Source organism: Microtus pennsylvanicus, chromosome 3 (assembly GCF_037038515.1).
Source record: "Microtus pennsylvanicus isolate mMicPen1 chromosome 3, mMicPen1.hap1, whole genome shotgun sequence".
NCBI classification, from domain to species: domain Eukaryota; kingdom Metazoa; phylum Chordata; class Mammalia; order Rodentia; family Cricetidae; genus Microtus; species Microtus pennsylvanicus.
The window spans coordinates 116,904,077-116,931,867 of record NC_134581.1 but is presented as its reverse complement, the minus strand read 5'-3'; the positions used below and the strand labels follow the sequence as shown (position 1 = coordinate 116,931,867).

General features: G+C 39.0%; 1 protein-coding gene across 1 annotated transcript; it reads left to right on the top strand.

Moving 5' to 3' along the window:
* The first annotated feature begins 301 nt into the window (after positions 1–301).
* Positions 302–23,444, top strand: Calb1 (calbindin 1). The gene is made up of 11 exons (XM_075966926.1): positions 302–761; positions 1,213–1,289; positions 4,747–4,821; positions 14,064–14,147; positions 14,253–14,309; positions 17,490–17,567; positions 19,540–19,595; positions 19,686–19,725; positions 19,850–19,903; positions 22,105–22,176; positions 22,515–23,444. Exons 1-11 carry the CDS (start codon positions 683–685, stop codon positions 22,626–22,628), a joined length of 786 nt encoding a protein of 261 aa, XP_075823041.1. The 5' UTR covers positions 302–682; the 3' UTR covers positions 22,629–23,444.
* The last annotated feature ends 4,347 nt before the right edge of the window (positions 23,445–27,791 follow it).

The window sequence follows — 27,791 nt, the reverse complement described above, 5'->3', positions numbered from 1 at the left end:
ATTGCATTTCAATGATTCTACTTCAAGCTTGAAAAAGCAACAACATTAAAAGCAGCGTAATCCTGCATTCTCCGGTCTGTAAGGACAGCTCACATCTTAAACAGCCACGTGACGGTCTTCGTTAGCTCAAGATGAGGCACTGTTGAGGCTATCCAGCCCATCGTATACATTAATCAAATTAAACTAATACCTGGCAGTCTGATGTTGTCCAAACAAATACTGGACTCCCTGGATAAACAATAAGCAAGCATAATCACCACCCCCCTTCAGCTTTCCCTTCCATCTGAAAATCAAACAAGGCAAGGAGGACTGAGTCTCCCTGGACCAGGGGACTCTGAGGAGAAAGAAGTCTAAGCAAGGGATCCCCACCACCTGCTGCTTTCTTGACTCCAAAACTCCATTTCCATCTATTTCCAGGGAAGAGAGAAATCTGAAGGGGAGGGGGAAAGGTTGGCGAGAGCAAGAGGCGGGAGCTAGGAAAGGGAGGCAGGAGGAGGCGTGGCCCGGCCTGGGGCCGGCCGGATAAATACAGAGAACTGGGTGCGGGGTGCAGAGAACTCCGGAGGACGCCCGAACGGAGCAGCACCGCGGACAGCGCCCGCCGCTCCGCGTCCAGCTCAGCCTGCGCTGCCCTCTCGCCCTGAGGTTCCTGCTTCGCGCTCTGATAACTCGCCCCTGCACCATGGCAGAATCCCACCTGCAATCATCCCTGATCACAGCCTCACAGTTTTTCGAGATCTGGCTTCATTTCGACGCTGACGGTGATTATTTTCTTTTTAACCCCTTCAAGACCCATTCCCATTCCTTCCTTCCCTGCCCTTTCGCTCCATCTCAACCGCCCTTTTCTTCTTCCATCATCATGCCTCATCTTGTCTTTTCACCCGTGGCTGACGACCCATCAGCCTGGAAGTTTGCATTGCTTGTATGGCACCCCCACGCTGTAAGCGTTCGCCTTTCTAGGAACAGCAATGGTAGGACAGAGAGCAAAAATTGGGAAACCCTGTCCCCCAAAAGTTTCAAAGGCTCCCCCCAAACACCCCCACTCTCTTCCTTTGCCCTCAATGTGGTTGAAGTTTGACACTTCTGCAGGGGAGCGCTACAGCAGCTGTCCCCATTGCTGATTAATCAGGGCTCAGGCTACCTAGCCTCCCAGGACAGCTATCCTAGAAAGGACCAAGAAGAAACTTAAACAAAACCTCTTTGTCTTTGCAGGAAGTGGTTACCTGGAAGGAAAGGAGCTGCAGAACTTGATCCAGGAGCTTCTGCAGGCGCGAAAGAAGGCTGGATTGGTAGGCTTGGGCTTGTGAAAGTCTAAAACATACCTATTCTTGTCTTTCATGAAAGAGGTTTGGTGGGTGAAAGTCAAGACTTACTAAGAAAGGCAAGAAAGAACGTCTTTCCAAATTGCGTCAGGAGGAAAAGTGTGGTGTGGTGTGTGTGTGTGTGTGTGTGTGTGTGTGTGTGTGTGTGTGTGTGTGTGCAGGGTAGGGGAGTCTAAAAAAATCCCTGTTGTCTTAAATCGGACATATATAGTCTATATCCGTCTTTTCCTTAATAGGTCTTAAAAGGGAACATTGATGTGTGAGACCTTTTATCAGATGTGCATCTGTATCGCTGAGTTGGTTGGATGATTTCTGACTTCTCTTTCCTAGACACTAAGTTGGGGGTAGAAATACATTTCTGCCCCTTTGTGGCCAAGAGTAGATCTGCAGTTTCTATTGCCAATTTTTGCTGCGATGTCGGTGTAGCTGGGGGATGGGGGTTGAGGAAACAGCTTGCCTTCACCCTTATTCCTGAGAAAAAATAACCAACTTGTAACATAAGTGTGAATGAGAATTTGTCAAGAAACTTTTTTTTATTTTTTGTTGGAGAGAAACTCTAAAATCAGGAAAGCAATAAAACAAAGCATTTTAAGAGTTCAATGTATTGTAGAAAGGAAAAATTCTGTGGAGAAACTATTAGAAATGATTCTTAAAAAGCTATAGTTTTGATTTAAACCATTGGTTAGACAAATGGTAATTATTGGTTATAAATTGATTCCTTTGGGCCAAATGTATTTGTTGGGAAAAGATGATGTCAACATAAAAAATAAAATGTATTCAGCCAGCTTTTAATCATATGAGATGTTTGTAAAAAAAGAGAACAGATTGAGAAATTTACAGGTCCGTTGACATTTATGTAAGACTGCCTTTCAGACAGCAATGTTGGATTTGGAGTAGTTAAATATTAATGTTCTTCATTTCTTAGACTATGATTACAAATACATTTTTACATTGAAGATGATATCCATATCATTCCTAGATATCATGTATCATGCCACCATTTTCAGTGCTGGGGGTGTGATGTACTAACAGGACTATGTTTGCTGTTTTGTTATTCTTCTGTCTATGGTGAAACTTGTATAATAGGCATCCTTATACAACATATCAGAAGGAAATCCCGCAAGGTTGTAATGTACTCTAATGTAAGCAGATTATGAAGTCGCTAAAATCTTGCCAGACTGACTGTAAACTGGATCATGCTCTGGGGAGTCTTTAGCTCAAGTCTAATACAGTATAATCTAAAAGTGTAATAGAACTAGATCCAATAAAGATGTCTTCTATGCACTTTGCCCCATTTCCACCATGTGCGTTACCATGCAAATAAACTCATGCAATGCTAGCACTGTGGGCCTCTGGGTCTTAGCTGATGAGATTAAAGTAATTTGCTTCCTCACTTAAAATAGAGTAAACACATATGGAAAGTTTTGTTTCTCATATAAATTATAATTACAACCTTGGATAGTGCTTCTAACAGCTAAATGAACATATTTCAATTATCCAGAAGTAACTTTAGTATTACTAGAGATTTACTTCCATCCTATAAATACAAATATTAATGAGTTCTGTGTTTTTCATAGATTTTTTTTCCTCCTCATTTTAACACTTCTACTTTTTGTATGTGTATGTATATATATATACACATATATATGTGTGTGTATATATATACTTAAAAATATAAAAACAAAAAACAAAGCAGAGTTTGGGTGGGATATATAGAGTTTAAGCTTATTTTTTCTGCTTCCTAATTTGATTTTGATCTGTAAGAAGCCTTAATCATATTATAATTTGATAAGACTCATCTTTTGCAAAAGCATATGTCATATCAAGTTGCTTAATACCTTGATATCTGGGTATTTTATGGATTATGTAATAGACTGGTTGGATAACTAAAATCTCTAAATTAAGATCTAGATTAAGAATTCATATATTTTGGGCACATTTCATTTATACTAGTGATCTGCTGCCGTAAACCTACCTTTATATATTTCCTTTCTTTAAAAAAAAAACCACATGTGCCGACCTGATAACCCAGACTTCTTCTCATATTCTGACTTATTGAGACAAAGAGAAGCATTTATTTGGTTCATCATAATAAAGTGAAATTTCACGTCTCCACCAAGTGACTATGATAGCCCAGGAGACCATTTCTGAGCTCACTCTCCTGCTTAAACAAGGTCTCATCTTGGGTTTACTCTCATCTTCATGAGTCTTCAGTTGATAGTACTGATTATACGTGCTCCTCGTTACTTAAAACACATATTACAATCCATTTGCTACCCAGCAACTTTCCAAGCTACATACCAAGTCTGCTTCTAGAGCCAGTAATGTCATATCATTTTAATATTTAATAATACAGCTTTGGTTTTGTTCACTTAGAGGTATATGAAAATCTGGAATTCCTATTCCCTTTCTTGACACTATTGAGCCAGACACTTTCATTTTCTTATAGTTGCTTCTGTAACAGAATTTGATAGATGCAAATTGAAAATTACCCTTAGTAGAAGGGTTCTTTCAGGACCACAGTGTAATTAAATTAATTTATTGTTGCTTGCTACTTTAGTTCTATTACATATTTACAATTGTTTCTAAAGGTTAAGTGCTGGTCTTGATGCTTTAGAGCTTCAATGTGGCCCAGATTGTATTAGGCCAGCTATCTACCGTAAATTTGTATGACTGACACTGTTACGGTGAAAATTGAGACCTTAATTTGCTTTCCCAAAGAGATGGAATAGGGTATTAGTAACAACTGGCCTATTTTAAATACACAAGTTCATGTAACAGAGACACTTTAATTGGGCTTTGCTTAAGACCCAAGGGTTAAAAGCTAAAATAGCTTACAACTCATAACTTTCTAATGTGTCAATATATAAAGAGATTTAAAAAGGAAAGTCAAAAGAAAAGGTAGAATAGTCTCGAGGCAAGGGTAAATAAGGGCAGCTTGGAAAATTGTTTCTCATGGTCCTGGGAAAGGCAAAGTTCAGACACGTATAATTTGTGGCCTAAAATATGGTCTTCGGTATTGCCCAACTCCTAGTGAAACACAAATTTGTTAGGTCATTTTCTTCTCTCACACTTCTCTCCCAACATTTAATTTTCTAATTGTATGTAATGAACAAACATCTATTTCAAGCCCAAAAGATTCATTGCCCACAAACGGGATCCCTCCACATACACATATTTCTCTTGTCCAAGTCAAATGCCGACTCCAACTCCCATAGACAAGATACTGTGTTAAAATAAGGAGATGTTATATGACAAAACTGTGCAGAAAAAAATGAAATAAGACCTTCCATAAAGCAAACTTTTTAAAGTATATTAACAGCGATTCTATTTCAATTTTCATTTTTCTCTGCAATGAATTATCAACGTCATTACAAGGACAGTTTTTCACAAACATCTTACCTGATTTTTTTTTTTATTTTAGGAGTTATCACCTGAGATGAAAACCTTTGTGGATCAGTACGGGCAGAGAGATGATGGAAAAATAGGAATCGTAGAGGTAAGAAACCTAAGCGCTTGTCTGATTTAATGAATGAACATGAACTTTGCAATTTATAGAGTCATTAAGTCAAGTGTAACTCACAGATAGAGGTCATTTGATGTCAACATCCTATCTTCTCTTTCAACACACAAATTAAGATGGCAGAAACTTGAGAAGAAGCTGAAGAGTTTCATGAAGTCCCAGTCCTAGATTAAAAGTGTTATAAGAAAACTGAGAAGAGAAACGCTGTCTCTCTCCCAGTCCTGTCGCTGACATTAGCAGAACAAGCAAATCCCATCTTCTGGGTGAGCACTGCCCACCCCACATACCCTCAGCACAGCAAGTACCCAATTAATTTGTTAATGATTAGCAGTGTAAACTTTCTGTACTGTTTTAAAACCAAATGCTTTCAGTGCTGAGAAGGTGTGGTGGCAAAAGGCTGCATCCTGGTTTCTGGAATTCTGTTTCATACTGACAGATGTGCCCTTATCAAAAGCACAAGGACTTTTCCACCATGAGTGAACACTTCACGATCTGGTATAGGTACACATTTAAAGAAGTTAAAGCAGTGAATGGCAAATCTTGTCTTTTGACGGTGACTTCTCCTCTTTAAGACATTGAATTATGTCTATAAATCAGGGAAAGGAAATCAATTATTTATCCATCTATAGTGTCTACTTGCAAAATAGTTGCTGCTTCCCTTATTTCTGTTGGTGATACCTCAGCTCTGTGTAGCTCCGTCATCTATTACAATCTTGGTAGAAAGCTTTTTCTAGAAAAATAAATAAGAACATATTTTAAAATATGAAATATCACAGTCACAATTATGTTCATAAAGCCTTCTCAATCTCTTCAGTTGTGAAGTGCCTTGGCCTTCAAAAGTTTGTGGATAGTTCACTTTTTATTTAGAAAGTTAACCTGGTTTCCAAATAATTGATCGTATTAGGACACTTGTGGTGCCAGTGTGAAATATACAGACTTTTAAACGCCTACTACAAATAGAGTGAAGGGGGGATGACTATTATTATCTTTGTAATTAAAACTTTTCCCTGGAGTATATGCTTCCCCCTTTTGCCTGTGCGCAGCTCATTACTGTATAAATAGACAACTGTCATTGAACTTACAGCTGATATAGAGGCCAACTAATCAAGACAAGAATAATAAAATTATGCTTAAGAATGTAAGTGAAATGAGATAATAATTACTCAAAACTAGTTTGAAAGTCTAATATGAGTGATTCTTCTAAACTGGCAATTTCAGAATTTGGAGTGCTTTATAATTCTAGTTGAAGGAAGATTGCCATCTTACATTTAGCAATTTCACCTTGAAGCCTTCCAATGGACTCAGTTCTTTATTATAAGTCACTTACTGGGTGTTGTAAGGTTACATAGTAAAAGAATGGGGTCTATTCACAAAGTGTTACATTTTTAAATAGAATCGATGGATGCAGATTATGCCGTGTGTGATACAGTCCTACCCTTTCAGACATAACGTTTCAACTTTCATGTGGATGAGAAGTTAGCACTCAGCAGATGGACTGTCTTAAGATACAGTGAAATGCAGTCTCCACAAGTTTGAGATAAGAACTGTTAGGCAAGAAGGGTTTGTGTGCATAAAAAAAAAAATGGAAGCAAAAGAAGATGAATAAAGAGAGAGAGAATAGTAAACCTGCCAAACAACATACCCTCGTGACACGGTGCACCGTACAGCTGTGAGCCCTTATCAGTTATTAGCCAAGATTTTGGAGGAAGCAGCTGAAAGAGATTCTCTAAAGAGAAGAGAATTTAAAAATGAAAGAATAGGAAGGAGATTGCTGCAGCGGTTCCTAACGCATGTCAAGGGTAACTAAGTAAGAGACGAGAAAAGATAAGTCTTGAGGTAGGCCTGGGAAAAAGAAGTAAAATGTTGCAGAAAACAGGGAGACTGTGGGGAATGTGTGCACTCACGGTTTGCCCTCCCATATCACCAGAAAATGGTACTAAATGCAATCTATCCCATACCCAACTTGATACGTGATCTTACCTGCTGAGAAATCCTGCCTATCACATGGTGCTCCAATATAAAAAGCCTAGCGGGCTAGGCAAGAGCAAAAACCCCCATGCTTCCCAAGTACATCATAATCTCCTTCTTAGCCAGTACACGCTGCCTTAGTGTTCACAGAAAGGGGTTGAATTGACTTGTATGTTATACTCTTTTAATAGTTGGACCCCAGGGCTCATTGAAGTCCAATCAAAGGAAACTAATAAGTATGCAGTAATCCGCTTCCCTGTGGGAACTACCCAACTGAATTAAAAGAAAGGAAATTCAGTACCTAATTTTCAATATTCCGACCTGATACAATAAACTGACACTTTCTATAACATGTATTTTTACCTACACATATTCATAGGAAAAATGTTGATATGTCTAATATCCTGAATGCATTAATTTAATCACCTTATTAGATTTCAAAATTCACATGAAGATGGCTCAGAAATAACAAGACTGTTAATATGAACTCCAAAGTGGAGCATTGATAATTTGAGATAACTTAACGACTACCATGGCAATCAGAAATGTTCTAAATTTATTCAGGCTAATATAGTTCTGCTGTAAAGAAGGTCCATTAAAATAATTAAGGAGGGAGAATGAATGGCTTAGTAGGTCATGGAATTCCTTTCTCTAGGTCTCACATGAAGTACACATGGATGCCTCCTTCTGCTAGATGTCAAATCTTGAAGCAATGTGTAGGAATCTATCAGCCTCTCTAGACTTAGCATTCTATCTGTCCAGGTCAGTGAGTGCACAGAAAAAAAGAATAGATCTAAAAGCTATTTTAATCTAAAAACTGTAACTACAGTCAAAGGGAAGCAGACACTTCTCTGGCCATCTCCTGTCTTCCACAGTGGGATTTAACTGTGCACGTTTAGCCTAGGAAAAGATTTATTGGGGGGGGGGGGCAGAATACTTATCTATTTTAGAACTGGAGAAACTGATTACTGGGAAAATACGGTTTGAAATTTTGTTCTGGGCAGACTTTTTAAAATGAGTTCATAACTGATTTGAGTAAAGGGTGCTGATGGTAAGGGATCAATGTCTCATAACCAAAATTATTAGACCATCTGACTTCAAAACTGCCTCAAACTACAAGTTGCATAAATACAGTCTCAGGACATCTGCTTCCTGCACTATGAGCAAGCATGACTGTGTTCTAACTTCATGTGTCTATTATGAGCACAAGCATCAAATGAGATAATTCGTGTCAAACAAATAGACCATGGTAAAAACCTAGTATGCATATTGGCATTATCACCAAATACAGAAATGTGTTACTGAAAACCCTACTCTATTGTTCTAAATGCCAAAAGCTTCTTTCTCCTTCTTACATAATTTATTAAATTCAAGTTATTAAATTCAAATACTTTTAAGTTCATGACTATTTACCTTCCACATCCCCTGGATTCGCTTCTCATTGGCGGGAAACATGCTCCTTTGGCTTCCAAATATAAAAAGAAATCTTTGCCTTAAATGCTTAGGAAAGGTGACATGTCCCATAGTCACTTTAAATGTGTTGAATTTTGTTCTCGTGCATGTTGACATGTCTGTTGTAGCTATTTGTCTCTCTGTGAAGTCACCCTCATGGGTACTCCTCTGACACATAGCTTTTGGCTTTATTTTTGTACGTATCTTTTGCTTAGAAATTAAGGGGAAAGATCTTTTGAAAAGATCTGTCTTCCTGTAAGAGTCTGACTGGGAGTAACTATGAATCACCAGCAATCGGCATAGTGGCCTACAATTCACCAGCCAGATAAGGCATGGCTAGGATTTCAACTCTTTCTATAGCAGGGGCCCCATATTATACTAGCGAGGGAAAGGAAATGGCAAAGAACATAAGTGAAACTCCTTTAGGGAGAGTTCTCTGAAAGCAAACCCGAGTTTCCGTAGGAAGTACGTGGGTATCACTTGCTACAGAAGTAAAGACAGCCCCTGGCCTGAAGGGTGCTGGGCCCCTCAATGGAGGCTTTCTCTGTAATGAGCTCTGAAGTGGGGGTGCTACTTCAGAAATTCCAAGTTTTGACCAAAAGGATAAAGCTTTGTGTGGTTTAACCATGAGCTGCAGTCTCCTTGGAGGCATAGGCATCTTCAGCCCAGACAGTTCCTCTGAGGGGCAGCTGAGTACACAGCAGTATTTCTGGAAGCAGAAGCAGTTGCGGATAGTATCTCCCAAGGTCCACCCAGCCTCTATCCACAGACCAGGCAAGCATCTCCCAAGGTCCATCCCAGCCTCTATCCACAGCTCAGGCATCAGCTGAATCACGTCCAAGGGAACTTTACTTCCCTGGGTTTACAGCTGACAATCACTCATTGCATCAGGAAAATATTTATTGATGCAGTTGCTAGGCAAAGAAACAATCGAGAAAATCCTCAAGGACACAGGTAAGTAGAAAGAAGTTTGTTCCTCCACTGGCAGTGCCAAGCAACCAGTTCCATAAGCAAAGACCTAAGGAGTTTTGTCTGTATTCACAGCTGTCTGTCTTGCCTTCCATTCTCCCCCTTGTTTCATTCTACTATTTTTCTGCAATTCACACTAAAGATTGAGGACTTCAAGAAAGGAAAGTCAGGTGAGCCAATGACTAAAAAATTACCAACAATCCTGAAAGCAGGACTAGGAATTTCTGTGGACATTAGTAATTTAGCAAATCTAAGAATAAAGCCATCCTACCGAGCATCTTCTGGGAAAGACCTTTGGCACATCCTAGACCTTCCTTGTCTTAATTGCTACAGATGGAGAATCTCCACATCCATGTGAATAATGATTTGAATAATCATTTGAATAATGATTACTATGCATTGACAAAAGGATCAACAGACAACACAGGACCACGATATTGTAGAATTCACCTTGAAAATTAAGTCTTTCTATTTGCCCCAGGCACACATCAGGCAAACACATACATTGTTTTGAAATGGCTATTTTTGTCCCACAATAACATTTTATGTCAGTAAAGTTCATTTGTTTTTTAAATAAGATAGTACTATAACGAGTACCTTAACAGTTTAATTAGATTTAAAGAGAACATTTTGCATATAGATAAAATCAATTATTTTTCTAATTTATATCAAAACAGTATGCACAAAAATATGCATCTATATTATCCATAAGGGACAGTGGCAGTGGTGGTGCCCAACTTTAATCCCAGTACTCGGGAGGCAGAGACAGGTGGATCTCTGAGTTGAGGTCAGCCTGGTCTACAGAGTGAATTCCAAGATAGCCTGAGCTACAAAGAGAAACTTTGTATTGACAAAAATGAAAAGGAGGAGGAGTATGAGACCATGACTCTCTTTATATTTGACATTCTAAAAATCTCTGGTCGTTACGTGAGTCACATAAACTTTACAAAAAAAAATTGGGTAAATTTTCCTAATCTTGCATCTAAACATTACTTACTTGTATAGTCTTTTACTTTTCTACTTTTAAATATTTAGTGGATTTTCAGAAGTATCCTTTTTAAGAGAATTCATTATTTCTTAGTTTAAGGCAACAGATATTTTATAAAATTCAAGTAACACAGAAAATGATGTAAGTAAAGGTTGTTCACTCTATAGCCTGTCAATGAAGTATTTCTAATTTTAAAAGAAATCACAAGCATGTGTTCTAGGCATGCAATATGCTGGGTTCCATTGCCTCTGGATGGGCAAATCATGAAGACTGGAAATTCTCTGAGCTCCTGAAATGGCCTGGGAAAGATCCACTCCAAACATTAAAAGTTGCATACCAATAAGCAAAGGAAGAGTTGAGATTAGCTATTCCAGTCCTAAACAGGTGCTTGCGTTATCTACAGCTGTGACATTTCACAGACTTGCAGAACAACACTAAACCTTCTCTATAGGATAGAGATACCGCTACCATCAAGTTCTGTAGGTCAACTTGACTCATCACTGACATGCTTCCTCATTCTTTTTGACCTAGAATTTCTATTTTGTTACTTCATCCTCATCTCTCTCCTGGATAAGTCTTTCCTCCCTTCACTCCTCACATCCTCTGAAGCCCTAAAAGAATCATTCTCCAGAATGCATTCTGTATTGTACACTGGTCTTTAGGAGCATGACTATTTCTCCTCTCTTTGGAGACCCTCTCCGTATCCAGTTCTCTCTTTCCTTTCTTCTCTTCTCCCTTAGCTTTAGGGGAGACCTGCTCTCTGGGTCTAACTTACGATTCTTTAATAATGAAAATCATTTACAGTAACTTTCTACTAGGGGCCCACATACAGGTGCAAAGGAGAGAAAAACTCATGAAGAAGAAGAGCTCTAGATTTCATTGAGTATAAAGAAGCATGGCTTCTCACAGACAACAGTAGCAATCACCAATAAGTGTTTCCTTGGCATTCCAAGAGAGAAGGAGCAACCAAGTCATCCTCCTACTGTAATCAAGGAGCGTGGTGTGGACTTCATTTGTTTTGAGACAAGGTTTCTCTGTGTAGCTTTGGAGCCTGTCCTAGACTCATTCTGTAGACTAGGCTGGCCTCTAATTCATAAAGATCTACCTGCCTCTGCCTCCTGAGAGCTGGAATTAAAGCATGTGCCACCACAGCTTTTTGCAGTCTTAATTTATTAAGTAATCAAATTTAATTGAGTTCCAGAGTCTCCAAGTCACTAGGGCAGATCACTCAATCTCAGCATCCCCAATTCAAAAGTTTGTGCTTTGAATTATATTGAACTGTATTATTTCTGGGACACAGAATTTTGTAGGTAAAGCAATCAACTATGCGGATCAAATAAGACTTGACTGTAGTACTAAGATACCTGAAATATATGTATATTATATATATATACATAATATATACAATTGCACACTACAGTAATGTAAGTGTATTTATAGACTAAAACCTGATTTAATTTCTAAAATCACTGGCAAATCGTAAAGCCCTATTTTCATATTTTAGATTCATTATCATCTACCCACACTAGTGGCATTGGCTTCTAGTTAAGATGTTTTCTGACTGAATTCTACTAAATAGTCTAGCAAGGTTTATTTATTTGCCTTTCACCTTGTTGTAATCCCCATACATAAGGACTATGGACAGAACTGTTGTAATGTGAGGTATTTTTTTTAAGATCTGAAAACAGAGCACTTGAAAGCACGTGTTGCACAGCTATCAGGAACATGGGGTGGCTTGCACGTAGAGTGAACTGATGATTTACATTAAACTCCAAACTTCAATGGGACCAAAAGTTTGGAAAACTTTTAAGTAGGTGATTTACTTGAGCATTTCAGACACCTTTTGACGTTAATGTTAATTTCAACCCCGGCTTCTTAAATCAGAGAGAGCAACCTCCATCAATGTGGTAACAGTACAAGGTTTCTGAGAACACAAAAACAAAAGTTAATTCAGAATTAAGAGGGTAATGACCCCAAGGTGTTCCTGGGATCACCCACCTTGTACGACTGCAGCCTTGATGCCGACCACACGTGTTCAGCTGGCACTGCCCGTGCGTCGCACCAGGCAACACTGCAAGCATTGCCAGGTCACCCCCCATAGGACTGCCACGTGCTGTGAATTGCAGTCTCTTTTGCTGTACGCATGAATTTTTCTGCTCTTAGAGAAACTCAATCATTTAATTACAAAAAAACAGAGACTCCTAATACTTTCCTACTGTCGTTCCTCAGCACACAACAAACTTATTACATCTTTGTATGATGTTGCAGTATTTGATTTTAACGTTTTCTGTTAGAGTTGTCAAATTGAATTTCACAAAAATTTGTTAAGTTCTAGTTTGGGATAAGAACAATGTTTTCAACAATTTCTGTAATGATGTAAAAACATGGAAGTACCATTTTATATTTCACATTTATGTGAAATGCTGTTCACAGTAGTGACAATTTTACCGTGCTTCTTGGAATTGTCGCAGATGGATCCGTTCTAAAAGACTGAAGATGCTCTGCACCCTGCAGTATCAAACATCCGGCCGAGATTTAATCTTCATATAAAAACATTTTAGTTCATCTTTAATAAATGATAAAATTATATAAAAGAATTACTTTAAACTAAATTGTTATGTCTTCTTATCAGTAAATGTTTGTTTGCAATTTTATATTATGAATGCCTGGGGTCACATAAAACTTTCTCAGGAGAAAAGGGGATATATGTGGGAGAAATTTAAGTAGCTGTTTTAGATAGGTTTAAAGTCAATGTAACAAGGATAAAGGTCCGTGTCTGTGCTTCAGGGAATTTACCCACTGCTGAACATGAGTCTGATGTTGCATGCGAAGATTTACTCTTCAGTGGTGAAGAGTCCGTCATCCCAACAGCACAGTTTGAGCCAGGGACATTCATTTCTCCTTCACCTCCTTCTCCTAGTGATGATGATACTAAGGGCCAGGGCAGCTGGGGAAGTTGTCAGGGACCACAGCTCATTAGCAGCAGAGCCAGAAATAGAAGTCACGTCGGCAATGGAGCCATCAATCCAGCTCCCTCCTTCTCCACATGCAATAGATTATATTAGTCTTAAAATGGGATCTGTGGCTCTTTATTCCTCAAAAGAGGGAAGGAGGGAGAGAGAGGTGGAGAGAGAGGGAGGGAGAGGTGTTGAAGTTACAGAATGAGATCTTAGGGGAAATGTCACAGAATCAAGCAGTGAAAAACAGAAATTACCCTGAGCCCCGGATTCAAGCAGCACATATACTCTGACAGAGACCACAATTTAAGCGTGCCCCTGTTTGTGCCTAGTTCTTCCTATCCAGTGCCTATGGTGATGTGCCTTTCTACCTCTTCCTACTGTTCCGCTGTTGCCTTTGGTCCTCCTCCATTGTGTTTCTCTCCCAAATTAAATATGTATAATTTTTTCTTCCTTCCTTTCTCCTATATTCATGTTTCTCACAATTTCTCGTTTCCCATGAAATCTAGAGTCATAGTGTGTGCCATCTGTGCACGCAGAAAGACCTGAGACCTGATCAGTGGTATAGTGCTTCCTCAGGAGGCATCTGCTTGTGTGTGCAGCAGATGAAAATGGGTCCACCATAGCCATCTCTTCAACTGGGCAGCCAGGTCCTCAGGGCACAGGTATTGGAACATGCCTAGGTGTTTTTACCTCAGAAGCAAAGCATTAGAAAGGAAAGGTGAATTACATCTGTCTATTCTATTAGTCAGCTGACACTTATTGGCTCCTACTTCCTCAGTCGATATCACTGCTCAAAGAACACATTAAGGTGAAGCTGAAGCAGCAGGTGAGGACCCAGCCTCTTTCCAGGCTCCTCATCTCTGTTTTCCCATCTTTTCCAGCTGGCTCATGTCTTACCCACAGAAGAGAATTTCCTGCTGCTCTTCCGATGCCAGCAACTGAAGTCCTGTGAGGAATTCATGAAGGTAAAAATCACACGCCCTGGAATACAGGTGCTGAAAGTCAGGAAGTCGATGGGCTCCGTAGACTGATTTATTTAAACCTCATTTTCTGTCTCCACTTTCCTGCAGACTTGGAGAAAGTATGACACTGACCACAGCGGCTTCATAGAAACCGAGGAACTCAAGGTGAGTGACTCAAGGCTGAGGCTAAGCATGCTCCTTCCAGATGCAGCCATGAACTGCTAAGGGATTCATAGCTTTTTAAAAAACCTCCCACCAAAGAAACTTATGCTGAGCAGTGCCGATTGGCGCCCACTCTTCACATCATTACCGAAAAACCAGATCGAAAGACAGACTTCAAGTGCTTCTTGAGATTCTGCAGGAAATTAGCATTCTCTGTGGTGTTCCTAAATGGTTACATAAGTCGGATGGGTGATAAGACAAACATACACACGGACAGACAGATAGAGGTAGATAGCTATGCCCAACAAATAGGCGACCACTCTCATGGAAATCTGAAATTTTATTTTATACATTGAATGCCTAGATTTTTCTTTGCAAAAACAAACGACAGAGACATGTGTTGTGCCTTATGCATATTTATTTCATCTTTGCATATATTATAGGAAACAAGCATTGCTCTAGTGAAAAAAACTACTAAAAGTTGAGACCTACCGAAGACCATGCAGAAACAAGACACAGGGCTGTGAGGTTTAATCCCAGATCCATCCAGATCCAAGGCCTTAGACATAGCCTATGACCTGCTGACTCTTAACAACATAAATTACACAGCTAGATTGTAGAAAACTGAAATTATGAAAATAAATCTACCAGTTCATATCTCACAGAAGTCATGAGGAAGTTGTTCTGAAGAGGAATATAAGGAAAAGGACTCTGAATCAGATATATGCTCAGGACAAATCGCCATGTTATTCTACTATATTTCATCTTTAAGGCAGGGGCAATGATTCTGTGGAGTCTGAGATATGCCCAGTGGTGGGTCAAGTGCACAGCATAACAAACATATAACACTCCATTCAGCAGTGGAACCAGTAGTCCACCCCGTTTCCTCCAGCCAACCAGAAGACCTCTTAGTCAGAAAGGACCTATTTCCTCTAAGTTCAGAATACAGAGTGATTGAATGGAAGCAAGGCTAGCGTGATGGCTCTGTCGGTTAAGGCAACCACTAGCAAGCCTGACAACTTGAGTTTGCTTCTCTGGACCCCACATGATGGGAAGAGAATTGTTCTCTGGTCTGCACATGTGGGCCATAGCATCTGTGCACTCTCACTCTGTCACATGCACACTAAACAACTTTTTTAATCTTTGAAAGGGAAGCTTAAGTTAATATTTGTTCAGTGCCCGAATGTGTGCTTTCTATGTCACAGACACAGTACTGAGTGTGAAATGCATCTCAGCATTTGTTCTTTAGGAAATCTGCAAGGCAGTTGACTATGACGCCTAATATATAGAGAGACAGAAGTTCAGAATGCCTGGGGAACTTTTCACAATTACACGCCTGCCTAGGAAGAGAACCTAGGCTTGGCCCTAGAGCGTCTGCTAATATCAATAGCCGTTTTTTCTTCTACAGCACTACAGCACTGTGTGCCTCAGGTTTCACTCGCTGTGAGCTGCTTCTGCAGCTGCTTTGTGGGGAAATGGATGTGTTGCTTTCCTAATCATAATTCGACATGGTTTAAGCAGGACAGAACTTTGGAGATTGGTCTGTGTGTGCCACTGTGAAATGGCCGGAACAGACTCAGCGGCAGCCAACACTTTGGATGTAAAGTTCCTCAAAACAATATCTTTCAGAAACTGCTCTGCTTCTAGATCCCGCAAGGTGACAGAGAAGCTGTTATGGTTTTGCTCTTTTAGACAAAAAGAATGCTTTTTAAAAACTCATCCCATCCAGTATGTAATGAAAACCTTAGCACACTTCAGTACTGACCTCAAAATATCCCCCGAGCCTCTCTCTTTGTTCTAAATTCTATTTTCAGAAAGGAAATTCTAAATAGAAGTCCTCCTCCCTGGAGAATTTTTAAGATAAGTTGGCATTCTTTTTTAATGGATCTTTCAAGAAAGCTAATTTTAAGGAAAGAAAGCTAATTTTAAGATCCATAATAGAGTAAAACATCGCTTGCTCTCAGGCACGACTTTGAATCCTAGTGTCCCAAGGTTTCTCCACGGCTATTTTTGTGACCACCATTTCAGTGTCTGATGAGGCTTTTTAACCCAATTAATCTCTGACAAAAAGAAAAACTCAGAAGGCTCAAAAATAAAACTCACCCCCACCAGATAACTTTGAGTTTTCTGTGCTTCACTTTGGATCTAAAGCAGAGTGGTCAATGTGGAAATAAATGTATCAAGCCAAGAAAGGGGCTTTTCCTTGAAAACTGTGACGTCGGGTCCCCCTGACAGAGCGAGTTCCCTTTCAAGAAGGAGACAGAGCGCTTTCAAAGGCTCCAAAGGAATACGGCCCTCCAGGACTCTGGGAACGGGCTCTGCTCAGCTTCCATAGCTGCATTAATTCGTTTCCTGAGGAAATCAAAGAGTTACAAATGAACAACAGTGGAGAAAATGAAAGGCGGTTACAGCCCTCGGTATTCACACCGGCGTTTACATGGCAAGGCTTTGTAAAGCTTTCATCTCCGTGAAACAAAAATCAAACTCACTCCCCAGTTCCAACTGTGGAGTTAATAATCATCGTTTTCACCCTTCCCACATTTAATTTCTGCCTTAGTATGATTCATATGTCCCTCAAGGATTCGATATTACCAACTGGTGTAGCTTGTACCATCAGCGGAAGCATTTGAGCAATGATCATATAGATCCTGGGATTCAGAAAGCTAGCCACCAGCCGGTCTTGGAGAACAGCATAGCACTAGCAGCAAACTAATAGGGAAACACAGCCTGGGATGCAGCAGGAAATGCATTTTAAATTGTAGCTATATTTCCATCTAGCTTGCTGAACATTGTTCACACAGGCTAGAGAGATACAGACGGGGGCCTTACACTTGTAACAGGAAGAGCACACGGTTACGGGTGAAGAGCAGCATCCATTGGGCTGACTAAGTTTTGATTCAGAGCCTTTCTCTTCACACAACCCACATCCTCCTTTAACTGTAGTCACAAGAGCACAACACAGCTCTGACTGGGACAAACTGGGTCTCAGTAAGAGGCAGGTATTGTGCCTGGCAAAGGTAGTTTCATTATTGGGATGCCACAAGGTCCACCAGACTAACCGAATCCTCTCCTCACCTGGCTCTGCCATACAGGTCTTCTCTGTGTACCTCCAGGTATGCTCTGTTGCAGACTACATATCATCAACGGCATGAAAATATCTGAGTGTTCTTTTTTTCTCAACAGAACTTTCTAAAGGACCTACTAGAGAAAGCAAACAAGACCGTGGATGATACAAAACTAGCTGAGTACACAGACCTCATGGTAAGACTGAACTGGAAAAGGTTTGGCCAAAGAGCTCATTGAACACATTGTGTTCTTGTTAAGTCTTGCTACCCAGGATGGAATAAACAAATCACGGCTTGCACATCACATAACCACAGATGAACATTTCTGCTAACACTGCATCACTTTTATCCCTCAAAAAAAGACTTTTCTTTAAAAGCCAGAATGATCGTAGCGCTAAGTTATATAGTTTATACACATTATACTTATACATAGAACACAAATGACATCACCTTTTGCTCAAAGGAATTCTGAACTTGTTTTTTACCGTTGTTTAAGAAACCTAGCCAGGCGGTGGTGGCACACGCCTTTAATCCCAGCACTTGGGAGGCAGAGGCAGGCAGATCTCTGTGAGTTTGAGGCCAGCCTGGTCTACAAGAGCTAGTTCCAGGATAGGCTCCAAAGCCACAGAAAAACCCTGTCTTGAAAAAAAAAATAAATTAAAAATTAAAAAAATAAAAAACCTTAGACTTTTCTAAAGTCTAATGAAAATTGTTAACTACTTTATTCATTAAATTACTTAAAGTGAGTTTCTTCTCCTTTGATTTTTATTATTTAGGGTTATAGTATCAGATCTACGAATGAGATCCATAGCACCTTAAGCCTAATGTTTTGATAACTGTATAAACAAGATTTGTTATAAAATATGAACACTATAGCCACAAAAGTGCCTACTACAAATAAATTAGCAAGGTTCTAGACAAAGTAAATGTTCGTACTTTGTCTCAAGTGGGTCATTTGTGAATCTTAACACATTATAGGATCGACATTATAGGATAGCAAGCAATATATATGCTTGTATTTTCTCTACATAGCATACAGTTATTTTGAGTTCTTACCCTGTGGGTTAAGTAAGCACATCATTAAACATTACTTCTACGCTGTGTTGGATTCTGAGGTACTCTGAAGGACAATCCTCTGAGTTGCTGTTCTAGTCAGGAGCGCTGAGGTTCATGCTCCATCTCTACACTCCTTGGTATAGTTCCAGCTGCAGCAGCAAGCTGGTGGGATGCTCTTACAGTGTCCTGAAGGCAAGGCCTAACTTCTCTTTGGCCCTTTCTTTGGGAAGTGAACAATAACCCACATTTATCAATTTTCTAGTTTGTCTCAATCTTAAGGGATTCTATTTAAAGTAAAACTGCCTTTCCAGGTAGGAGTCTGAAGCCGCCTTTCATAAACGATTCAGATGGGAGCTTCCCCCTGTTGGACTGGCCCAGTAGATCTGATTAAATGTCATAAACCAGTTCCAATCCAGGAAACAAATTAATCAAGAACTAATTAAAATTTGAATATATAGGTGAAGAAACATTTCCCTATGGACACAACACTCTGTGATCTAGTTGTCCAGTATCTTGGTAGACAGTGCAACAATATTAGGTCAATTACGGTCAATGGATTAAAAGATGTTTTGTCAGTAAAGAGCCCTGAACACTGATGTACTTCCAACAGAGATACTTAGACCTTCTCAAACCATAGAGTGTCCTTTCTTTTTCCCTTGGAAAAACCTTTCTAAACCTTTATGCACTGACTATACCACAGCCCTTTCCATATATACATGACATTTGTCATATTTTGTGTTAGCATTACTTTCATTCTGGCACGATTTACTGCTTTCTAAAAGTCCAAATGCTTCCTATGTGAGTATTTATGTGTGTGCACACCTCGGGATGTGATATGCAAGTGTACTTCCAAGTTAGGAGGTATCGTTAAGTTTCCCAATGGAAAATTAAACAATTGAAATGATTTGAAATAACTTAGACTTGTTTACCTACTGCTTTTGTTGATTTTTTGCTTTAGAAATAAAACAGGCTGTTTTAAAAATAAAACACTAAAATAATTTAGTGTTCAAGAGCTCATGCTGCATGCATTCAAGATGTATGATTTTTGAATGCTTGTCCCTTCCTTCAGTAATTCGTAACTCAATGGCCCCAATGTTGGCAATGTCTTTCAGCTAAAACTCTTTGATTCAAATAATGATGGGAAGCTGGAGCTGACAGAGATGGCCAGGTGAGTTTTGGGATTGCATAGGTGGTAGTAGAATAAACGGGTCCTCCTCTAAAATTCCAACCGACTAATAAAATGTTGTTCTCCCAAAAGGTTACTACCAGTGCAGGAGAATTTCCTTCTTAAGTTCCAGGTAATTGACTTTTCTCTACAATAGATAGTGTTTGTCTTAAAAAGTCAAAAGGTGGGAGATTTGTCAAGACAAACAAGCTGAAATACAGATCACGTTTTAACTGAACCTCTCTCCTGTCTCCTAGGGAATCAAAATGTGTGGGAAAGAGTTCAATAAGGCTTTTGAGTTATATGATCAGGTAAAAGTAATTTCTTTCCTTTTTTTCTTTTAAAAACATTTACAAAAGTAATTTGACATGAAATTTATCCTCTTAAGATTACATATTTTAATATTACATTTCCTTCAGCGAAAGCCTTAGTGCCTTATGTGTTACATGGTTTCCAACTCTCTCCTCCCAGGCTGCAGGTCATGTTTTACTCTGAATGGTTCTTGCAGATTTTAGGCTAAGTTCCACTATCTCCCTGTTGTCTGTGCCGTGGGCTCATAACCCACAAGCTCTATGCTAAGACTAATGTCATAGAGTTTTCACCTATTTTATATTTAGGCATAGTTTCTGTTCTTGTTGTCTGGTTTTGGTTTTAGTTTTGACACAGGATCGCATGCTGGCTGGCCTGGAACTCACTATATGTACCAGACTGGCCTTGCACTCATAGAGATCTATTGCTTATACCTGCCCAGAGCTAAGATTGAAGATGTGTACTGCCACACCTACCTGCCTCTAGGAGTTTTGTATCTTCTAAACTGAAATATTTGCATTGAGTTAAGTTTTGTCCATATCAAAGACAGGAATCCAGCTCCTCCCCTTTTCCAGATGGATACATAGTTTCCCCATACTTTTTGTTGAGGAGAATATCCTTGTCCTTATAGTCAGCTTCCTAATGAAAGGTCAGCTGATTCTCTGCATGTGGACCAATTCCGGAGCTCTCTGTCCTATTCCATCAGTCTACAAGCCAGTGTCTAAGTAATTACCACACTGTTTTAGCTACTGTAACTGTGGACCAGTTCCGGAACTCTCCTGTTCCATTAGTTTATAAACCAGTGTCTAAGTAACTACCACACTGCCTTAGCTACTGTAACTAAGTACTGTATTTTGAAATCAGAAACTGCTGCCTTTTTGGTATTTGTGTGTTTGCTTGCTTGTGGGAGGAAAAGCATGCCACAGCCTGTCTTAGCCCCTGAGCCATCTTACCAGCCCAATACCTTCATTTTCATCCTTTTTTTCCTATAAACTATTTCAGATTTAGGTCTTTTGTGGTTGTTTATAAATTTTAGTTGTGTCTTGCATATTTTATCTTAAAATACCCCCGGTGTTTGGGAAGGAATCACATTGATTGTTAGAACTAAATAGTATGAACACTTTAACAGTAAAAGTATTAAGTCTGCCAAGCCGCAAGCACAGGTGCTTCTCCATCGGTTTACGCCTCTGATGTCTCTCATCAGCATTTTACAGCTGCCAGTGCACATGAGTTTCTACTTCCGTTGCTAAGGTTACTCCTAAGCAGTTTATTCTTCTTTTAGTGTATTGCAAAAGGGATTTTATTTTCCTTCCATATAGTTAATTGTTAATGTATAGAAACAGAACTGATTTTTAAATGTAGGTTTTTATATTTTATGCCTATACTTAATTTACACAATAATGCCACCATTTTTTTATCTTGAGAGTTTTCTATTTTTAAAAATCATATTACTACTTCTTCCTTCCCAATTTTTTTCTGGTCTATAATTTTACCCATAAAGAGAACCTGGAAAGTACCAAAAGAAGATAAAAGCCCCAAACTAAAAAGAAATCATGACCAACAAATTACACAACTGATTCATTCATTCCACAGAAAACCTGCTCTATCATATCTCACATCACATGACCTTATTCAGATGCTAGCCTAAGACTTTTCTACTATGAGACTCTGAAATCAGAGCCAAATCCTCTGAGCCACCGACTTGCTTGTAAATAGGAGCCAAGAATGCCATTCCCTGGAAGGGTTGAATGGACATTAAGTAAGGGGTAACATTCCACAGAAGTTTCCCACATTTAAAAAGGGGGGACTTCATGTGTGAGTTGCTTATGAGCTTGCTCGTTCATGCTTTTGGCTTCTAATTTATCTATACCTGGATCTAGGCTCTATATAATGCTGCGTGCTGGTATAACAGGAAGCCAGCCACATCTCCTGTAGGCCACAATGTTCTCCTCTGCCACAGGAACGTGTCTGGTTTCATTTACTTATTCCTACTGAAAAGGCTTCTAACATAAAGTGAAATATTAAATGCAAGAGTGCTTTGAAATTTTCGATCGATTTCACTAGCATAAGTGCTCACCTGTTTTGCAGCTGCGGTAAAGCTGTGTTAAGAGCCAGGCACACCCGGTTAGACCCCTCCCGGAGGTGGATTTTCTGAGGACCGCAGTTACTTCTAACATATACCATCTTATTTCTCCTCCCTCAGGACGGCAATGGATACATAGATGAAAATGAGCTGGATGCTTTACTGAAGGATCTGTGTGAGAAGAACAAACAGGTAATTCGGTTGTCGTGCAATTTATTTTCTAAGCAGACTTTAGGGAAGTACCCAGAAACAACCACACATCTGTTGTGGGAATCTACTCAAAGACTTTGCAGAGGAGCAGGAGCAGACTTTAATTCTTAACTCAAACTGAGTCCAGCCCAAATCAGTAAGTTGTGACAAACAGATTTGGGCTAAAAACAACCTAGTGGTTGTTCGCATTTATTAAAAAATTTACCCTAATCTTTTCTTAATGTTGATGTAACAAGCAGTTTCTCACATTTTATCACTGGCCAGTGGTTAACTAACTTCCAAATCTCATTGGATTGCAATACTATCTGTGCTCTATACAGGAACTGGATGTTAATAATATTACTACATACAAGAAGAACATAATGGCCTTGTCGGATGGAGGGAAGCTCTACCGAACAGATCTTGCTCTTATTCTTTCTGCTGGGGACAACTAGAGTTGGTGGCCACAACCACTTGCTAGTGATACATTGTATCTAAAAACATAACTGTGCGCTATAAAGGAGTAGGCTGTATTTTTCTTTTATATCTGTAAATCCTACTGCATAGAGATAATTATCCAGGATGCGTGGCACATTCTTTTCTGCTTGTTTCTATACTGTTTGTAATGTACAGTTTTTGTAACCAGATAATTGAAAAGAAGGAAGTTCATGCTTATGCCAATTGGTACAGTCGATTAAGAAATGAATCTAACGTGGTTTCGCTTTCATAAATGCAGCTGAACATTTGGAGTTCCCTAAACATTCTACCAGCATTCTTGTCCAAAAATTCTAGTGTTGGGTGTGCAAACGCACAACTGTCACTGAATAGAATATAAATCATAACAAGCCAAGCATTTTTATTTTAGAAGATCGTAGGACTGTCCCACCAAGCACTTCTGTATTGTTCCCATCAAGTGGAGGGGAGGTGCCTCTGCATCTGAAGCACAAAACGTCAATCAATAGTTAGTTAATTATGGCTTTATTATAAAACATTCTCCCTAGAGATTTAGTTTACTGATCAGTGACAATGTCTACTGCTTGAATAGAAACCACACTATTGATTCCTGGTGACAAGGAAAGGGAGCCAGATGACACAGAAATCTGTCTGATTCTATGTCTATATTTCCAAGAAGTCTACTGCCAGAGAATATGACTTTAGCCCATTTTCTAAATTATTTTCATGTGTTTCCAGATGACAATTATTCTAGTAAACTGCTGTTTTATGTCATATTCGCTGTGTACACTCTCTGATTAAATTCAATGTACTGAGTATCCTGGTGTCTAGTTTGCATACTTCCTGGATTTTCTATGTAGAAACGTTGACCTCCACCAAGGGTATCTATTGGCTCTGAAAATATTTTTTTTTAGCTATAACTACTCTATTTTTACTATGTAATTGATTTTAATGTAAGATTCATAGCAACCTGATTATTGAATGTTATTTCATCAAAATTTTTGTGTATCCTGTGGGTTCTATATTTCATATTGAGATCAGCATTCAAAATAGTTCTAATCCTATCTCCAGAGTCTCAGATAGGTTCAAGATAGAATCAGAAGAGAAATGCTAGTGTAATCATTTAGCTTATCTAGTAAATGATCATCTAAAACCTTCATGGGCTCACATGTAGCTTAATTTCATGTATTTTTAAGCTAGTATAGCCTATACTGGTTATAGATTGCAAATAATGACCTTAGATTCTTTATTGCAAAGCAAAACCCAATGACAGAGTCTATGAGTTCATTGTTGCCATTAAAGAGTCAATGAAGGCCTGGATCAGCTAGAATATTCCTATTAAGCACTTTTTTCTAGTTTTTAAAAATAACAACAAAAAATTGTGGGCCTTTTCCCTCAAGTGAATAAAAAGGGATCTGCCACAGAAAACAAAACAAACAACAAACAAAGAAAGAACCCCATATCCCATGTAGGGAGGGAACAACAGACTGGCTTTTGCTGTAGGAAGCATTTGGAAGCAGAGGCGTTACACTGAATTTAACTACTAAGAATAAAGAAAATTACATTACTCTCTCCTATTTGTTTCTCCCCCCAAAGTGCTAGTGGATATGTATTCTATTACCAATTAGGGTAGAAATGTAGATATCTTGAATCATTATATCTTAAGGGCTCTAAAAAAATCTTTGTTCAATGAATGACTGACTACAAGGCTTAGACATATGGAGAGTTTTTGCGATTAACCAACAAAGAAATCCCAGAAGATCCAAATATTTAAAGAGTTCTTTTTTCTCAAGTTATTTAGCCACATATTTTTTTATGAAAGATCTTGAAAGCAAGAGGAATGTGCAAAATTTATAGAAAAATGGCTGTTCGACAAAATAGATATTAAAATGGCACCAAGTTTTGCATTCTTACAATAATGGTCGAACAAAATCTACAGTAGAAAAATATAATTGTATTAGTTCTCCTCATGTTGGTTTATGTTTTATTAGGGGTTGTGTTTCTTAATTCATCTGTTCATTTTTCTGAGGCAGGGTCTCACCAGGTAGTGCATACTGGTCTTGAACTCTTGATCCTCTTGACTTAGCCACCCTAGTAACAGAATTTATCACACAAGTGGCAAAGAAAATACAAATTATTCCTCAATATTAACATTAAAATAAACACAGTTGAGAAACAGGTAAGCTGACTAGGTATTCACAAGAGGACATTTCATTGTCCAATAAACATAAAAATAATCAATTTCATTGTTAATCAAAAGAAACACAAACTTTAAAAATGGGATCCTACTAGCTGCTCCTAAGAGAGTTGATGAGGTTGTCGTATAGTGGAAATCCCCCCATTATGTAATGGAAACTTAAAGAATAAACCCTTTGGAAAACAATTTACCATACCTACTAAATTTGAACATTCTCTAGCAAATTTCCATAGCCTAGCAATTATATACACAGTATCAATCTACTGGAGACATGTTGATACTGTCTCCATCACCCAACAGCATGGCATTGAGGACAGATTCAAACTAGAAACAACTGCAACATCCATCCACAGCAAAACTGACAAACTGTGGTCCACACACTCCATACACTCAAAGAAATGTTATAAACCAACTTGAGTGCCTGAGCAGCTTCTACACAGGAATAAAGCCAGAAATAGGGCAGCACAAACTCACTGTGTCAAGAGAAGTCATGTAGTTATTGTACTAAATGTCAAGATAGTGGCTAGTCCCAAAGAGAAGGGAGCAATTCCTGGTGAGGGACAGAGGTGGAGTTTCTGGATTCTTGGCAACACTCTATCTCAGAACGTTATATGCGTGTGTTGATTCTGTGATGACTCCTTGTTCATATTCTTCTTAAATTAAAAAGCTTATACAAATGGGCCTTTTCCATTTAAAAAATTTTATAAGTACAGCTTAAATCCTGTTTATTATCTTTAAGTTATGAACTCATGAGAAATCTAAGCAGATCACTGTGTGACCTGGTACAAGCCATATAATTTGCCTGGGCCTTTGGGGGTAGCCTCCTCTGTAAAACACCTAAGGCTATCTTCTGAGACTTGGGCTGCTCAGCTCTGTTTCTCAGTCACTTACACTCTTACTGCCCCAGGTTCCACAAGAACAATAAGGAAATAGTGACCGTCACTCTATCTTGAGATGTTTACTGAGATTTTCACACAATTATGAATGATACCTCTATCAATAACCCTACTTTAATTGCCAGTATTACCATTTCCATTGATACAATAAAAGGATTCTTACCAGAAGGACCAAGAAGACTGACTGTAAGAATTCTCAAGGTAAAAAATGGATGTAGTTACCACCCAAGAGTAGCCTGTCTGATTACCCATGAATAGTTTTCTCTCTTTCTTTCTTTTTTTTAAATGTATTTTTTATCAAGAATTTTTAAATACAATCTTTTCTCATTACAATCTTTTCTCATTTTACATAGTTATCCCTGTACCACTTCCTCCCTCCTCTCATTCCACCCTCCCTGCACCCCATCCTCGCCCTAATCCACTCCTCAGAAAAGGTTAGGTTTCCCCTGGGCAGTCAATAAACTCTAACATTCCCCTCACCCCTCTATATAGAATGAGCGAGGTATCCCTCCAAAGAGGATGTGCTCATAGACGCCAGTTCAAGCAGTAGGGATAAATCTGGTCCCACTGCCAATTGGCCCACAGAAAACCCACATTCAGTGGGCCTAGTTTGATCCTATGCACGTTCCAGTGCTGTCAGTCCAGAGTGAGCTCTGACCAGCTGTGCCTGAACACACCCGGTCTCATCTGATCTTGGAGGTTTTCTCTCTTTCATACACAGAAAGATCTTAGTGTAGGAAACCTCCATGCTCTCCCATTGGATCGCCTCTGCCAGACTCAGAGCCTTCATCTTTTTGTCCATCTCTTATAATCACATGTCATAATTACAAAACTCAATGATTTTTAAAAAGTATACAAACTCAGACACATCAAAAAATTTAAAATACCTCAATATCAACAAGTAAAACTCAAAATTCTCAACTATAGAAACTTAATTAAACACATGCTAGCCAAGCACTCTAACCAAATTGCCAAACACATTCTTAAGTGAACTCTGATTTGTTCTTTATCAATAGGTAGTTTTCATTGATAGCAGGCATTTCACTGCTCAGGGGTTATAAATTCATATGCATTTTTAGAACAAATACGTGAAACTGTTTTACCAATGCTAAAGCTTCTTAACCTTTGATCAATATGGAGAGGCTGAGGAGATGGCTCAGATGGGAAAGTAATTACCACCAAATCAAAAGGACCTGAGTTCTACCCTCAGCACCTACATAAGAAGCAAAGTATGATGCGCCCTTCAACTCTGGCAAAGGGAGTCAGAGTCGGGCACACTCCCTGCGGCTTGCTAGCCAGTCAGCCTAGATTAAAAGGCAAACACCAGGTCCAAGTGAGAGACTCTGTCCCAAAACCAAGGTGGATCACTCTTGAGGAATGATGTTTGAAGCTGCCTTCTGGACTCCACAAACACATATATGTACACAGGGTACACCCACACCTGAGCACATAACCACACACACACACACACACAGCTTCTAAAAGTTTCATTTAAAACACCGGAAAAGAAGGGTAATGTAGATCCCGGTTATATATGTAATGCAGCAGAGGGCAACTCATCAAGTTGAGAGTAAAATGTTGGTTTCCAGATGTTTGTGCAGGGTGCAGGGAGATGTAAAGTTGACCATAGGATTTCAGATGGACAGAGAAAATATTTTAAGATCTACTACACAGCAAAGTAACTACAGCCAATCGTAATGAACATCACATCTCAAAACAAGAAAGTAAATTTCAGAAGTCTTACCATAAAACTATATGAGTCAACCAAACCATGGATGTTTATTTACTGAGTTAAAACAATTCCACATTGTGCAAATATATCAATATATCAAATTGTCCCCCTTAAACATATCCAATTACAGTTTGAATCAATAAAAATATTGATTTAAAAATCCACCGGATAAGGAAGGACCATCGAGTATCCTGAGAGGGGGTAATAATTTAATTATAAAAGAAACTCGTTCTAAGAATGAAAAATTGATATATATTATATCAGAATACATATCATATTTATATTTTTCAAAAGAAGAACCTGATTTATTGGCTGCCACTGGTTAGGTTTAACACCTTGC